General features: G+C 50.6%; 5 protein-coding genes across 5 annotated transcripts; all 5 read right to left on the minus strand.

Moving 5' to 3' along the window:
* Positions 1–1110: 1110 nt before the first annotated feature.
* Positions 1111–2708, minus strand: TERG_04332 (uncharacterized protein; the record flags this gene model as incomplete). Its single annotated transcript, XM_003235228.2, has 4 exons — positions 2398–2708; positions 2189–2330; positions 1737–2114; positions 1111–1674 (listed from the first exon to the last, which is right to left on the minus strand). Exons 1-4 carry the CDS (start codon positions 2631–2633, stop codon positions 1111–1113), a joined length of 1320 nt encoding a protein of 439 aa, XP_003235276.1. The 5' UTR covers positions 2634–2708.
* A 601-nt stretch (positions 2709–3309) lies between these two features.
* TERG_04333 (uncharacterized protein) lies at positions 3310–6362 on the minus strand. The gene is made up of 2 exons (XM_003235229.2): positions 6059–6362; positions 3310–5896 (listed from the first exon to the last, which is right to left on the minus strand). The coding sequence occupies exons 1-2, from the start codon at positions 6197–6199 to the stop codon at positions 3386–3388; spliced, it is 2652 nt and encodes an 883-aa protein (XP_003235277.1). The 5' UTR covers positions 6200–6362; the 3' UTR covers positions 3310–3385.
* A 1232-nt stretch (positions 6363–7594) lies between these two features.
* On the minus strand, positions 7595–10210 carry TERG_04334 (uncharacterized protein; the record flags this gene model as incomplete). The annotated part of the gene is made up of 5 exons (XM_003235230.1): positions 7595–8303; positions 8372–8497; positions 8562–8735; positions 8802–8928; positions 8995–10210. 5 exons carry the CDS (start codon positions 10208–10210, stop codon positions 7595–7597), a joined length of 2352 nt encoding a protein of 783 aa, XP_003235278.1.
* A 1017-nt stretch (positions 10211–11227) lies between these two features.
* TERG_12135 (uncharacterized protein) lies at positions 11228–11666 on the minus strand (the record flags this gene model as incomplete). The annotated part of the gene is made up of 2 exons (XM_047751140.1): positions 11228–11424; positions 11483–11666. The coding sequence occupies 2 exons, from the start codon at positions 11664–11666 to the stop codon at positions 11228–11230; spliced, it is 381 nt and encodes a 126-aa protein (XP_047606251.1).
* A 719-nt stretch (positions 11667–12385) lies between these two features.
* TERG_04335 (superoxide dismutase [Cu-Zn]) lies at positions 12386–13338 on the minus strand (the record flags this gene model as incomplete). The annotated part of the gene is made up of 5 exons (XM_047748237.1): positions 12386–12408; positions 12470–12566; positions 12631–12782; positions 12888–13116; positions 13168–13338. 5 exons carry the CDS (start codon positions 13336–13338, stop codon positions 12386–12388), a joined length of 672 nt encoding a protein of 223 aa, XP_047604214.1.
* Between the last annotated feature and the right edge of the window lie 88 nt (positions 13339–13426).

The raw sequence follows: 13426 nt of genomic DNA on the forward strand, positions 1-13426 counted from the left end.
GCATCCAGCACGACCGGCTTTGGCGTCACTGGGCCGCCATTCTTCGGCGGACGGCCTCGCTTTCTGGGCTGCCCGTCAGCAGTCGTCGAAGCTGCACCCTTGGGCGTCGCTGAGCCGCCGGCTTTGGGTGGTCGACCGCGTCCTCGCGCGGGTGTAGCTGCTGCGTCGTCCGCCATCGCTGCTGGTGCTGGCGCGCACAGAATAAAGTCAGTAAACTTGAGTGAAGCTACTAGCTAGTAAGTAGTTGCAAGCTGGATCCAACGCGATCTGCCGGCGAGAAGGTGGCCGGGCTCGTGGGACAGACAGAGCACAGAATAGCAGTGATAGCAGTATAGGAAGAGCAGAAAAGAACAGTCGCGAGGAGCCCGCGTTGTTTCGTTATATAAAAAGGGAGGAATAAAAAAAAAAAAAAAAAAAAATTCGCCTAAAATAAAGAAGAATAAAAAAAAAAAAATAAAAAAAAAATCGCTTTTTTTTTTCCCTGCGATGAAAAGGCAAAAAATAAAAAATAAAAAAATAAAAAGAAATCCCCTGGCCAGGATCACGGCAGAGAAATAAAATAATAAAAAATATAAAATAAGAGACAGGAGGAACTGGTCATCTTCGCCGGTAATAAAAAAGGAATTTTTGTCGTATTTTATTTTATTTTATTTTTTTATTTATTTTTTAATCTATTTAATCACATTGATTTTTGGTCATTTTCATCCCGACCAGCAGCAAAAGAAAACATCAGCGAGTTGAAATTGCTTTTTGGCTCCCCCAGACCTGAGATGAAGCCCCTATTATTCGTCTTATATCGTTGCTGCCGGACCAGGAAGCATATGCTCAGGATGTGGTGCAGGAGATATGCCGACCAATTCATGTATATAGTAGTATAGAAGGTATATACACGCAGACAACAGCCCAACGAAACGCTAGATGTAGGTACAAACGGACATCCGTATCATGTTCCGGAAGAGCAAGCAACGGGGTATTTCTCTTTCCGGGGGAAAACATAAAGGGCGGGAGGGAGTGAATGGAGATCATTATTATTTATAGACGGATGGGGGAGATGCCCGTGTAGACAGCTAAAAAAAAAAAAAAAAAAGAGAGAGAGAAGACGGCTCGGCTTCACACATGAGCAGTGACGCTGGCGGTTGGGGGTTCATTCTCACTACGAGACAGAGCGGCCTTCTCCAGGTCTTTGGACAGCTCGGCAGTGGTGGCATCAGAGGTCCCGCTTGACTCCTGTTCCGTAGGCTCGGTGTTTTGCTTCCCGTTCAAGCTGGCGGACAGCGGGAGAGTCTTCCGTCTGGTCTCCCCCTTGACGCTGCCGTAGATGTCTATCTTGTCGTCGTGGATTACAACTGGGCCCTTGACGAAGTTGGCCTTTCTGGTTGCTACATCCTGTGTGGCGGCGCCTTCGCTGTCCTCCGGCTGGTCAGCGTACGGGCCGACTCTCTCCACGGAGCCAACGAGGGCTCTCGCTTCTTCATCCAGGTTCGGCATGTCGCCGAAGTCCCAGTCAAGCTTGCCTCCGTACCGCTTCGGGATATTCTCTTCATCCATAAACGAGGAGAGCGTCTTCTGCACCTCGGCGGCAGTGAGTATGAATATCTTTGACGTTGTGCCAGGGTCAAACCAGCGCTTTATCCAGCCCCAGACTGTGGGGAAGAAGACAGGAGCGCCAATAATCTGGTAGTAGTAGTTAGCAAACAGGGCGTCTCGTATACCAATCGTCAGGTGAACAGACTTACAAATATTCTATCAAGGGTCTCGGGGTAATGTGCAGTAGCCAAGGTGCTTGCGTCCTGCATATGACCCTTCAAATTCCAGAACTGCTTCAAGCCAACTCCGGTTATATCAACAATATTCGTGGTATTGACTATAGGCACCTCTGGGTGTGGCCGGCTCAGGCGTGAGCTCAGTGGCAGCACAAACCGAACCATGTTCTCGTACAGCGCAAAGAGACGGAGAAGACGCGCCGGCACCTTCGACGAAGTATGTGTCGCTGAGGTAGCGGTAGTAGCTGCAGACGAGGAGTAGGCCGTCATGTTCTTGCTATTTAGATCCTTGATGGTGTAGACATAGATCGGTATGCCTCTGCGATCTCGTCGTCCGGTCCATTGCGGATACTGTTGACCCAATGCCACATATATATATCAGCCTCTGCCGGTCCCAGAAGGAAAACACACCTGTAGTAACTGACCACTTTGCGAGCTTCTTCGTACGAGTCTACGTCGAAGTTCTCGTACAGCTTATTGATCTCGTTGTCCCGGCGCCAGTCCTCCGTCGCCTGGAACTGGCCCAGGGCGCCGTTAACATCGAACCTGCGAGCCCGGAGGAACCGTCTAGACAACTGTCAGCTATCCTCTTTTCATTCCATTCTGCTTGTTCTCCCCCCCAGTTTGCACGTACAGCAAAGTCGAGTCGTCGTGGCTCGCCGCCTGGCCGTCCTTGGCCGGCGTATATATGTTGCGCTCTACGCACTGCTGCTTAAAGGCCTCGAGAGCCTCCGCCTGCTTCTCGGACAGATGGTTCAGATGGCCGGACAGGGGATCGGACGTGCCAGCGCTCGCCGTTGACTGGTTGGTCTCCTGCTTGTCGAGCTGCGGCGGCTGCTTGGCCGTGTTTGTCGTGTCTTCGAGGGACATGCTGGTGTAGTTAATAGCTCTTGGGTGATATAGGGCGGGCTCGACAGCGGCCGGCGGTACAAGCCAGACAAGTACATAAACAGGCTGGACAGGCGGACAGACAGACAGACAGGGCCGGTCGGGTCAGGGATTCGCGATGCCGGTCATTTAAGTATGAGAAGGAGAGAGAGAGAAGAATCTCGGAGTCGCAAGCCTGCTGGTACCGACGGCTCTTTTTTCGTCCGGAAGCCACGGCTCCATTCCACACTTCAGCGCCTTATGTAACTTAACCTCTAGGGTTGAGGCTGGGATCCACGGTTGGGTTGATCAGGCTGGTCAGGTAGCCGGCGAGCGGGTAGCCGGTGGGCAGAGGATGGCTCCGTCGAGCGCGTGTTATACGACGGGAGGCAGAGTCATCGCCAGGGACTCTCACTGCTGGCCTGCAGTCCCGGGAGTTGGAGGCTGGCCCTGGGGTCAGGGGCTAGGTATCACAACGCCGACGCCACAAAGCCCGGCCAGGCTGGAGGGGGAGATCCTAGTAGACGTGGGAGAGCTATGGAACTATGGTAGAACTATGGAGAGAGTGCATACGGGAGGAGTTCGGAGAAGCATTATACTGTGACATCATTCTCGCTATGCAGTGGTTAGATGTAGTTTATTTTTTATTATTGTTTTTTTTTTTCTTTTTTCTTTTTTTTTTTTTTCGATACCCCTTTTCCAAATACTCTGCAATAGAGTGTATATATATATACGAAAAAACGACATTAACTGATTTAATCCTCAGTGATGTCACCGTATTCCCACATTCCTCTTCTCTCCTGCTTTGCTTCATCCTCCAGCTTGCGAAGGTTGGCCAGCGTATCGACGCATGCACGCTCCCACGGCTTCAGCTTGCGAGGGACCATCGCCAGACCCTCACGCACCACCTCGGCGTTGATGCTCTGCTCCAGGTTCTGAGAGGCAGAGGCATCCAACAGAGTGACGTATAAGACACCGTCAGCGGTGTGGTCGACGTTGGCTACCAGCTCCCGGTCGACCGTCTGGCTGGCCAGGAAGTGTATGGCGTCCTTGAGGTACTCCGGGGAGGCAGGGAACTGCAAGAAAGACATAGCAGCATCAACCGCCTGCGGCTTCAGCTTCTGCTGGGAGAACTGGGGAGCAAGCGGCCGTAGTCTTGACCATGGGACCCTCTCCGAGTTGCCGTAGTCGATATACACGACATCAGACGCCTTGGCTTCTCGGTCGTTGCGTCGGACCTTAGCACGGTACCACTCGTTATCCTCCGAAAATCGAGCAGCAACCAGGTCTCCAGCCTTGGGTGGACCATCAAGTGGCTTGTCGTTGGCCTTGTTGATGTGGAACGCTCGGAAAGAGTCCATCAGCTCTGTGAGACCAGTGGTGCCGGCTCCAATCTGCTGTAGTTTCAACTTGCCATCCTCATCAACGTGTGTGAGCATCACGTCACGGTAATCTCGTCCTCGTGCAGGTGCCTCCGTGCTAGCTCCAGCAGCGCCACCAGTGGCTGCCGGAGCGCCTTCATCGTCCTCTACATCCTGACTGGGATCCCAGTCGCGCCAGAGACCCTTTCTGGCCTCCTTTGCCTTCTTCTCGGCTGCAAACAGTTCCATTCCATGGCCAGACTGCTCGGCGGAGTAGGCGTGGACTGTTGCAAGACCTTCCTCCACTAGCAATTTGGCAAAGTTCTCCCTGTTGACGTAGAGGGTTCCGATAAAGCCACCAACCTTGTCAATAGTCTCAACGTCAATCTCGACGTCTCTCTGCATGCATCTACGGTTAGCAAAGTCGTGGGCCTCCTGTCCAAAGGGCTCGGACTTCTCATTAGCGTTCCTTGCAGACTTGGGCGCCCGGATTCCAGAAAGGACAAAGGTGAGCTTAGCATTGTCTCGTGGTATCAGGACAGTGAAACGCGATCCAGACTTGACAAAGTCTACCACACCAGAGACCTTCTTTTGTCTCTGAAGGACAGAACATTCCATCTTGGCCTTCTGGACGCTCTCGGAGTAATCCTGGAACTGCTTGACCTTGGGAGGCTTGGGAGACCACATGCCTTTCTCCTCCTTCTGTGCCTTCTCTTCGGCGAGCAGGAGAGCATCATAGTCGGGGGATCGGTCATCGTCGTCCCTACGGTGCCGGATGACAGACGCATAGCCAGCCTCTACCAGACTGACGGCCACATTGGCATTGCCAACCAAAACGGTACCAACCTCTCGTTCCTCAAATCCTTCAGAGGCAGGCTTCTTTCCGTTGATGGTGACTTTGACGTGCTTGCCAATCAGCTTTTTCCGGAGGAACTCTTTGGCATCTGCTCCAAATGGCGCCTGCTTAGGGTCTGATGGCTTTGGCTGTCTAATACTGCTCAGACTTATCTTCTTCTCAACACCAGCTTTATTTCTCAGAAATATAGTATCCGCGTTCAAAATCCTGCTAACCACTAGATCAGTATCTGCAGCCGCAGCCGCAGCTTTGGGAGCAACGTGGCTAGTAAATAGCCCCTTGCGAGCATCCTTGGCGGACTTCTCTGCCTGTCTAAGGATAGCCATATCGGCTCCCAGCAGCGTAGAATGGTGGTCCGCACATCTTGCGAGACCAGCCTCCAGAAGGAACTTGGCAATATTTCCAACAGGATGTAGAACGGTACCCACGAGCTGGTTCTGGGGTGTCAGTCCGAGTAATGTGACTTTGACCTTTCTCTGCAAAAGTCTCATTTCAACAAACATCTGTGCCTGGTCACCATATGGCTCGCCCGGTTGCTCTGATCCATCAGACGGGTTCACCCGTTTGGTAGCTGGAGCACGAATGCCAGCTGCAACCACCAGTGTCTGCACATGCTTCTTGGGAGAGATAAGCAGCCGAATCAGGAACCTGTCACCGCTCAGGACCTTTTCCACCACGGAATCAATTGGAGTCCCCTTCAAGCTATCAAGCAGCTCCTGTGGATCTTTCACCTCATACGCCATATTAATCTTATCGTCTCCCGCCCAGACGCCCTTCGACTCCGACTTGGCATGAGACTCGAGCTCCCTCAGGCTGTTCAGCAGCACCGCTGCATCCTCGCTCTCGTCTCGTCTGCCAGCATCTTCTCGAACCTTGGCCCAGCCTTCAGAGACACAGAGCTCTGGTAACTCCTTGCCATTGGCACCGGGAACCTTCACGATTCCGTACTCCCTTTTGGCGCCGGTGGGGATGGCATACAGAACCTGGAACTGTACTACCTTGCCGACGAGAAGCTCACGCAAGAATTCCCGAGATTGGAACGCAAACGGCTAGTGGAAGACAATATTGGATCAGCAGCCAGTCTTGAAATAGATTATGTATGTAGGGGAAGAGGCGTAGTTCTGCAGCTTGTCCAGGTGTGTTGTTGTACAGACAGCTAGCATATTCAACAAACGCTTGCTGGTAAATTAATAGCAAAACGAAGAGCTCACCTCGTCCCCTTCTCGCTTCAGTCTCGGAGCAGAGACATAGGCCAGGCTCAAGATGCGTTCCTGGGCTGGATTCGAGACGTGGGTGAGCACCACTGTGTCCCCTGACAAGACGCTCTTGACTCGGGCTTCCAAAAGAGGCATTGTGGCGTGTGCAAGGGGAGAAAATAGCTGGCGAGCAGTGGCTTGTTTCTTTTTTTTTTTTTTTTTTTATTTAAATAGGATAACAATAAGTCTAGGAAAGAGGAGCAAAGCAGAGGCTCGCTGAGTCGAGATAGAGCTTCTAGGGGGGGGGGGTGAAGCCGGGGGAAGATGTTGTGTAGTCGTCAGTGTTAAAGTGACCACGTTTTGGTGATTTGTGTGTTTGGCCTTTTTTGTCTGGCCCGCAACGAACTTGTTAACTTGCAGGGATGGGGCAGAGGGAAATCCGGGGTCAAGCCACATCGCTAACAACGACCGCCGCCAGCAGCATCAACATCGTTGTCAACAGCTTCATCCATGATGTATAAGACTACTTAAATGCTGCTGTTTATTTATTTATTTATTTGAAAATGATACCCAGTGACAACAGACCCAGTGACCTATGGCCATTTGCTTAGGGGACAAGAGCAGCCATGATGTCTTAGGCCGGTAACAGAGTCTGATAGCTGGTAGAGACGGCCTTTATTCGGGACTCATACCTAGTCTATATGGAATAAGTCTAAGGATAGCACTGGCACAGAGTATTTCGCAGCCCTGAAGCTTCTTCAGTCTGGACCAAATGGGTCAATATAAAAATTCGACCTCCCAAAACTAAGCCAGTTACACCGGCTGCAAATACTATCTAGCCATTTCAGCCTTGTTCATGTGCATCGTCGGCCGATCGAAGCTCTGAAGGAAGCCATCCCGTGGCCGTTTTAATAACAGCTTCAAGGGTGCTGACACTTTAATCCATCTCCGCTTCGTCCGTGCTGCTGTCACAGCCGCCGCAACCCCTGTCGGTCGAACAACATCGTATAACGGGATGAATGGCGTTATCAAGAATGCTTGGTACGCGATGTCATCAGGCTCTACAATACCGGAGTTAGAGGAATCTTGGCTTTGTCTTGTCTTGAGGACTTGTGATTTGATAAACTGCTATATTAACAGCCTTATGCGAAGGGGGGGTATTATTCATTAGAAATCACAACGCCTCCCGTGTAAAGAGAAAAAAAAAAGGAAAAACAGTCAGCATGTATATCTGTCGTTAAAGTAGAGAGACAAAGAAAAGAGAAAAAGGAAGAAAAGAACTATAAAACAAGAATCTAGCTCAATAGTTGATTAGGAATAATGTATATGGCATATTTCTCGTAGGCTGAACGCTAACCGCCAGATTGGAAGGACGGACGAATGGATGGATGGATGGATGGGGGGTGTGGTAGGTAAAAGAATAAGAAGTCCTCCGATATGCTATCCAGCTCGCTTATTAAACGCCTCAAAACGTACCCTCCCGTCCATACACCATGAGGTATAAGAGAAAAACAGTAACGTGATTTTTGAATGCTCGTTAAAACGTAACAATCATTGAGTACATGGGTACGTAGTATGTATATCCCCCGGCATCGTCGACGGATGAGGATGTACTTGCATCCCATCAAGAAGCGGAAAGGGGTTATACGCCATGGCCAGATAGGGCTGTTCTATTGATATCGTATCAGTGGTGATGGGCGGAGGTGGAGCAGCACCACGGAATCGTTGTAGTATGATACTCGAGTCTGCGTCTTGTTTTGTGCCTCTGGTGTCCTCATCTTGAGAGCTTTCTGTCTGTCCAGCAGATGGTGTAGGTGTATACGAAGCTCCGATATGGAGGCCCTCGGGTAATAGTGAAGCAACCTGTAACTCGTGGTTTTCAAGGTTACATATCCGAATAACAACCTCAATCACTTTGCGGACTTGCAAAGCCACGAGGTAGGTTTGTTCCAGCTCGAGTAATGTGCGGACACATACTATCAGACAGTGGAACTCCCTGCTGACATCTGAATTCCGTCTTTCTGTTATATCGGCGATAAGCGTTGTTGAGACAGTCGATATTATGTGCAGACTTATACCGCTGAGAGTGGTTGCGTTGCCATAGTTGGCTCGGTAGTCTTCCATGTATCGAGTGGCATCCATGGCATGTTTGACACAGATGAGGCGGAATTGGGATGAGTAATCGCTTCTTTCCGACGCTTCTACGCCGAAATTCGCGAGAGGCCGATAGAGTAAGATGACCGCGGCACAATACTGCATGCTACAAACCGTAAGTATGTGAAATTTATCGCCCGACAATTGTACCAGGCGGGGGAAAGGGCGCCATACTGCATAACTGAGACTGAGGGCGGTGAATTGCTTTGGTATTGCAGTGACGGGTCAAGCCCGCTGTACCACGTCTTGAGACGGTCACCCAGCTCGTTGACCCGACTCATAGTACATTTATTTTGATTTCTGTTCAGTTCAGTTAGCCCCTTGCTTGAGGAAAAACTGGAATAGTTGGCTAGCGGGTACTAACAAAGCTTCACAGATGAACCCGACGATTTCGAGTAAGCTGCTCCATGCATCAGCTAATCGGGCTTCCCATGTTGCTATCATCCCGCTCACAGCTGCCGTCGCAGCTGGTCGAGGTACTGTCACTTCTCCGTCAAGCCTTAAACAATACTGGCGGCCAAGGTAGAGCGACCATAGCCTGCGTAAAGAACGTTAGCATGCTATGTTTATAACAAAAGTACGTCAATAGTGCAGGGGGTTTTACCTGTCGAATATGACGCAACCCCAAAATGCAATCGAGCGTGCCTCGATGTCCATTGGGGAGAACTTGTCTGTGAAGGACGAGCAATCACGATGTAAACCCAAATCTATAGCCAATCGGCATGCAGTCCCTGAAAGCGGGTCATCAGTTAAACCATTTATCCTTTGTGTCCCCTGTCATCGACAAGAAAACATACCTGTCAAAACCCAGCCTTTTGTGTCCTGGGAGAAAGCACAATAAATCACTGATAACAGTAACAAACACTGGATGGTTGTGATTTGCGGGTGTTTCAACTCCTCATCCACAAGTTTCGATGCAGCAGCGAATAGAGGCGGGAGTTCATCAGATGCCGAGAGTCCGGGCGTCAAAACCATCGCACGGATCTCAGGCCTATGTGAAATGCGAGCGGCACAGGCCATGATACAGTACAAAAGCGCTTTGCTGTAAAACTTTGTCTGACCCGTTGCCATATCACGAAGGAATGCATCTTTGTGAAGGACTTGAAGCTCGGTGTGTTGAAACTTCCAGTAAAGGTTCAGCAAGTACTCTTGGGTTTCGGCATCGATCTCGCAAACCTCAATCTTGGGGTTAGTAGTTGGGTATTCTCCCCAAGACCGAACGATAGATGTTGCCACTGTATCAGTCAGGTGTAAACTGGAGGTTGGACCGAAATATCGCAGCTGTCCGTTAGAGTCATAATTTAGCTGGTATCGCCCATCGCAAAGACGTGCGATGATGTTATCCGGCACCTTCTGCCGGAGCAGGGATACCGGAGATTCCGGTGGGGAGAACTGCGCAATCCCGCGAATTGTATGGAAATTTTGTGCCTGAGCTTTGCGTAGGGCCTCGCTCTGCTTCAGAGCAGCTTCTAAGTCGTGGATGCGTTGGTGTAACTCGCGAATGTGTCTCTTGGAGGAGGGGCGTTTGCGTTCGTCCACCTCAGGGCCTGGGCAGGGGATTCCAAGTTTCTTGCATTTCTTGCAGCCTCCCTCTTCGAGCAGGCACTTTATCTTCTTAGAGCGGCAATTAAGACATGCCAACGTATAGTTTGATCCAGTACCCTTTGTCGAATCTCTCCTTCCCTGAGCTATGGATGACCGCTTCGGAGGTAGAGGTAACTGAGCTACCGACTGCCGTCGCGGCGGAGTTGGAGGCTCCAGGGCAGGAGTGGCCTGGATAGGAGGGTGGATAGAGGAAATAGAGAATGGCTGGCGGGCAGCCGAGAAATGAGAAAGCTGCTCTTCCGGTTGCTGTTGCTGTTGCGGATGATGCAGTTGGCTGAAACCTGGAGGGGCGTCACTTTGCCTCGGGAACGCCCATGTCTGTTGACGTCTCTGAAGCGCATATAGGACATCATCTCCGTCCACGACAGGAGCCGGGAAGCTGGGGATTGGGACGTTGCGAGGGTCCATTACCACCGTTTTGAGGGTGATGGCATTCTTTGGAAGCTGAGTCCCTCTATATCGTGCAGAATCCGGTCTAGTTGCTATATAGTTGTGTTGCTGACTATTGGCTGGTTAGATTAGTGTCGCAGGAAGACTGTCCCTCAGTATGTGACACCCAGAAATTTGTATCCCGAGGCCTTCTTCTCCCCAGGGAGTAGAGTGTGTCAGGGAAAGAATCGGCCGTCCTTTCGAAGGTGTGAAATACCTGGCGGATATTGTCAGGATGCTGATCACTAAGCCTGGGCCCGTTTCTTGACGCAAGGACCGAAGAAATTAGAACAGCAAGGGTAAAATTATATATTTGTTGGTATGGAAGGCATGCAGCAACACGTTGGATGTCTGCAAGTCATGGATGAGCACCGGCCAGAGTGTGTGTGTGCGGTTCCGGTTCCCTTGCTCCTTCAAAAATAGTTTATCAGCCCAAGGTATGACAAGAAAAAAAGCTCCAAAGGAATAAAAAGACAGTCCCAGCTCCCACGATTCTGGGACAGCATGGACGGCGGAGACTTCAACCTATTATTCCAGCAATCAAGCTCTCGCGCAAAAAAGCAAATGCGGAAACCGTCCTTGAGTCGCTGTATTTGCCGGTAGATGAACTCTGCAGCTCATGATTCATGTCCAGACCAATCTTGGGAGCCGATTCTTGCTTGGTCCTTGGCCGGCCTTGCTGCTCGAAACCCAAACTGGGTCCCAAGAGACTGCCCGAGAGGGGCAGGGCCAGGAGAGGAAAAAAAAAAAAAAGAAAAGGTGAAAAAAAGATGTTCAAACCGCGTGCGAATGCGGACATTGGTTGTGGGACTTGAGCAAAGACCGCCTTCTCCGTGGTAACGCTTTCCAATCGACGTGAGAGTTGATGGCAAATCAAGGGATTAAGCGCGGCCTCGGAAGCAAGAGAACCCCGAGGTTCATAATTTATGAGCGGAATCCATGCCATAAAGCTTTAATCATGCTTCTGCCCCCGTTTTTGTGGCGCGTTGAGGCTGGTTAGATTTGGTATGCAGTGAAGGATTCGATTGGTCTCTGTTCCTCCTTCATAGGCGAGCTGATTGCCATTTCGATACCCTTGTTCGACGTTAGTTTGTGATGGCTGATGATCCATGTGACGCTTGCTAAGATGCTGAGCCCCGTAACTTCTCCGTTCCAGAGCAGCGTATCTGTACGGGCAGGTTCGTATTCCAACTCTGGTAAATGCGAAGAAAAAAGAAAAAAATATATATACCTCGCTCTGTACGTATGTACGAAGTACAACGGCTTCCATACTAGGGTGGCTGCAGAACATCCGTGCCGAATGTTCCGCTATGGTGTTGAGCTGAGAATCCTTCTCGTCTCTCGAAACAAAGTCGCCACGCTTTGACAAAAAGGCATAGTTATCAACCAAGCCTCGGCTGGCTGAAATAGAGTCTGGGGGAAAACGGCGAGCCATTGTGAGCTATCTGATATGATATGCGGTGCATCAGTGCATGGCGTCGATCCTGCTTCGGACTATTCAAGAGGCGTAACTAACTCACAACTCGAATCAGGCAAGGAACGGACTTAAGGTACGGAGTATAGCTCTCAGGAACATGTACCACCCACGAGCTAAATTGAAGCTGAAATGAAGCTTACAGCAAGCTGACAAACGTGACGATTGACAGAGACGCCTGAGGTTGATGAAGCAGCGTTGGAATTGGCGTTGTCGTTGAAGTTGAAGTTGAAGTTGACCTTGAGAGATAAACTTGTATGTTCTGCACATGATTTTCCTGATGAGGTGTGTGCAAAATGTCCAGATCGGGAAATTCACGACGTCCAGCGACTTTCTCGCCTGGAGACAGCAGAATCAAGACTAGCTATTCGGCCACGAGACGACGATGGGTCAAGAGTGTCATCGTAGATCCGGATAGCTTGCAAGGCATATCACTCGCACAGGGTTTATGCGCCTATGTATGATTAACGCTTCATAGTTTGTACTCTACGCTTCATGAGTAGTATGCCAAAAGATGGGTGGCTGTCATATCAACTTCATTAATTATATAGTATTAACTTCACATTTTCTTTTTCTTTTTGTTCCTTCTCCCCATTACGCCCTATATAACTAGTTATTCGCCACGTACCTCCCGATTCTAGATCGGTAGACGCACGGAGCAAGCGTTAATGGGTGGTCTCTCAAGCTGAGATACCAATGACACCTATATATACTGGTTAGTGATATTTTTGACTATGCTAAGCCTAAGAAGTATCAGAACATACCACAGGCAGGACGGGGACCAGCGTTGCCAGTCTTCAAGGACTCCTCGTTTCCACCTTTGCCAAGGTCATCAGTGCCTGCATGGCAGACAATGGTACGCTAGACGCCATGTTAGCTATGATAGCCCGCCGTGTACAGAACTACAGAAGGGGAAATGACATACGCCAACAACGCTGTGTTCACCGATCAGCTTGACAAGCTGGTCCTGAACGGACCCGACCGCGTTACCCTGAGGATCGGTGGTGATGTTGCCCAAGTCACCAACGTGGCGGACCTCATCGGTGGGAGCACCGTGGGTCTTACCAAAGGGGTTGACTAGACTCCATATATTAGCAGCCGCACATCACCCAGCATACTTATACCTAACCTCACGCCATCCACATCAACGAGGAAAAAAAAAAGTATTGCATCACAACTTACAGTGAGGGCCGGCCGATGTGCAGCCGTTGGTGTTGTCACCGAACTGGTGGATGTGGAAGCCACGCTGGGCGTTGGGATCATGGCCGGTGATGTTCCATGAGATGGTGGTGGGCGCGTTCTCCGACTCCTGCTCGAAGGTGACGGTGCCCTTGACGTTGGAGTCACCACGGACGACGGCAACTGCTCGGCAAATAACAACAACGCAAGAAGGCGTCAGCTCAGCGGGAACCTAAAAGGTATTTATAGTCTTCGTGTCTCTCTCCCTCCACCCCGGGTCTACCTTGAGAGACAAGAATCGACCGGCCGGCGGACGCTGGCGTACGCGAGGGAGAGAGAAGAGAGAGTCACAGACCGGCAGCCAGTCCTGCTCAAATTCTCTCACCAGGGCGGCGACAGGGATGGAGGAAGAGGCGGGAGATGCGACGCTGCTTAGCTCACCTGCTTTGACCATTGTGGAGGTGTTTGTTTAGATCTTCTTCCTTCTTGGACGCTTTAACCGGCGATATTTTGATGGTCGGTGGACAGGACGAGAGAGGACG

This window comes from Trichophyton rubrum, assembly GCF_000151425.1.
Source record: "Trichophyton rubrum CBS 118892 genomic scaffold supercont2.4, whole genome shotgun sequence".
NCBI lineage: Eukaryota > Fungi > Ascomycota > Eurotiomycetes > Onygenales > Arthrodermataceae > Trichophyton > Trichophyton rubrum.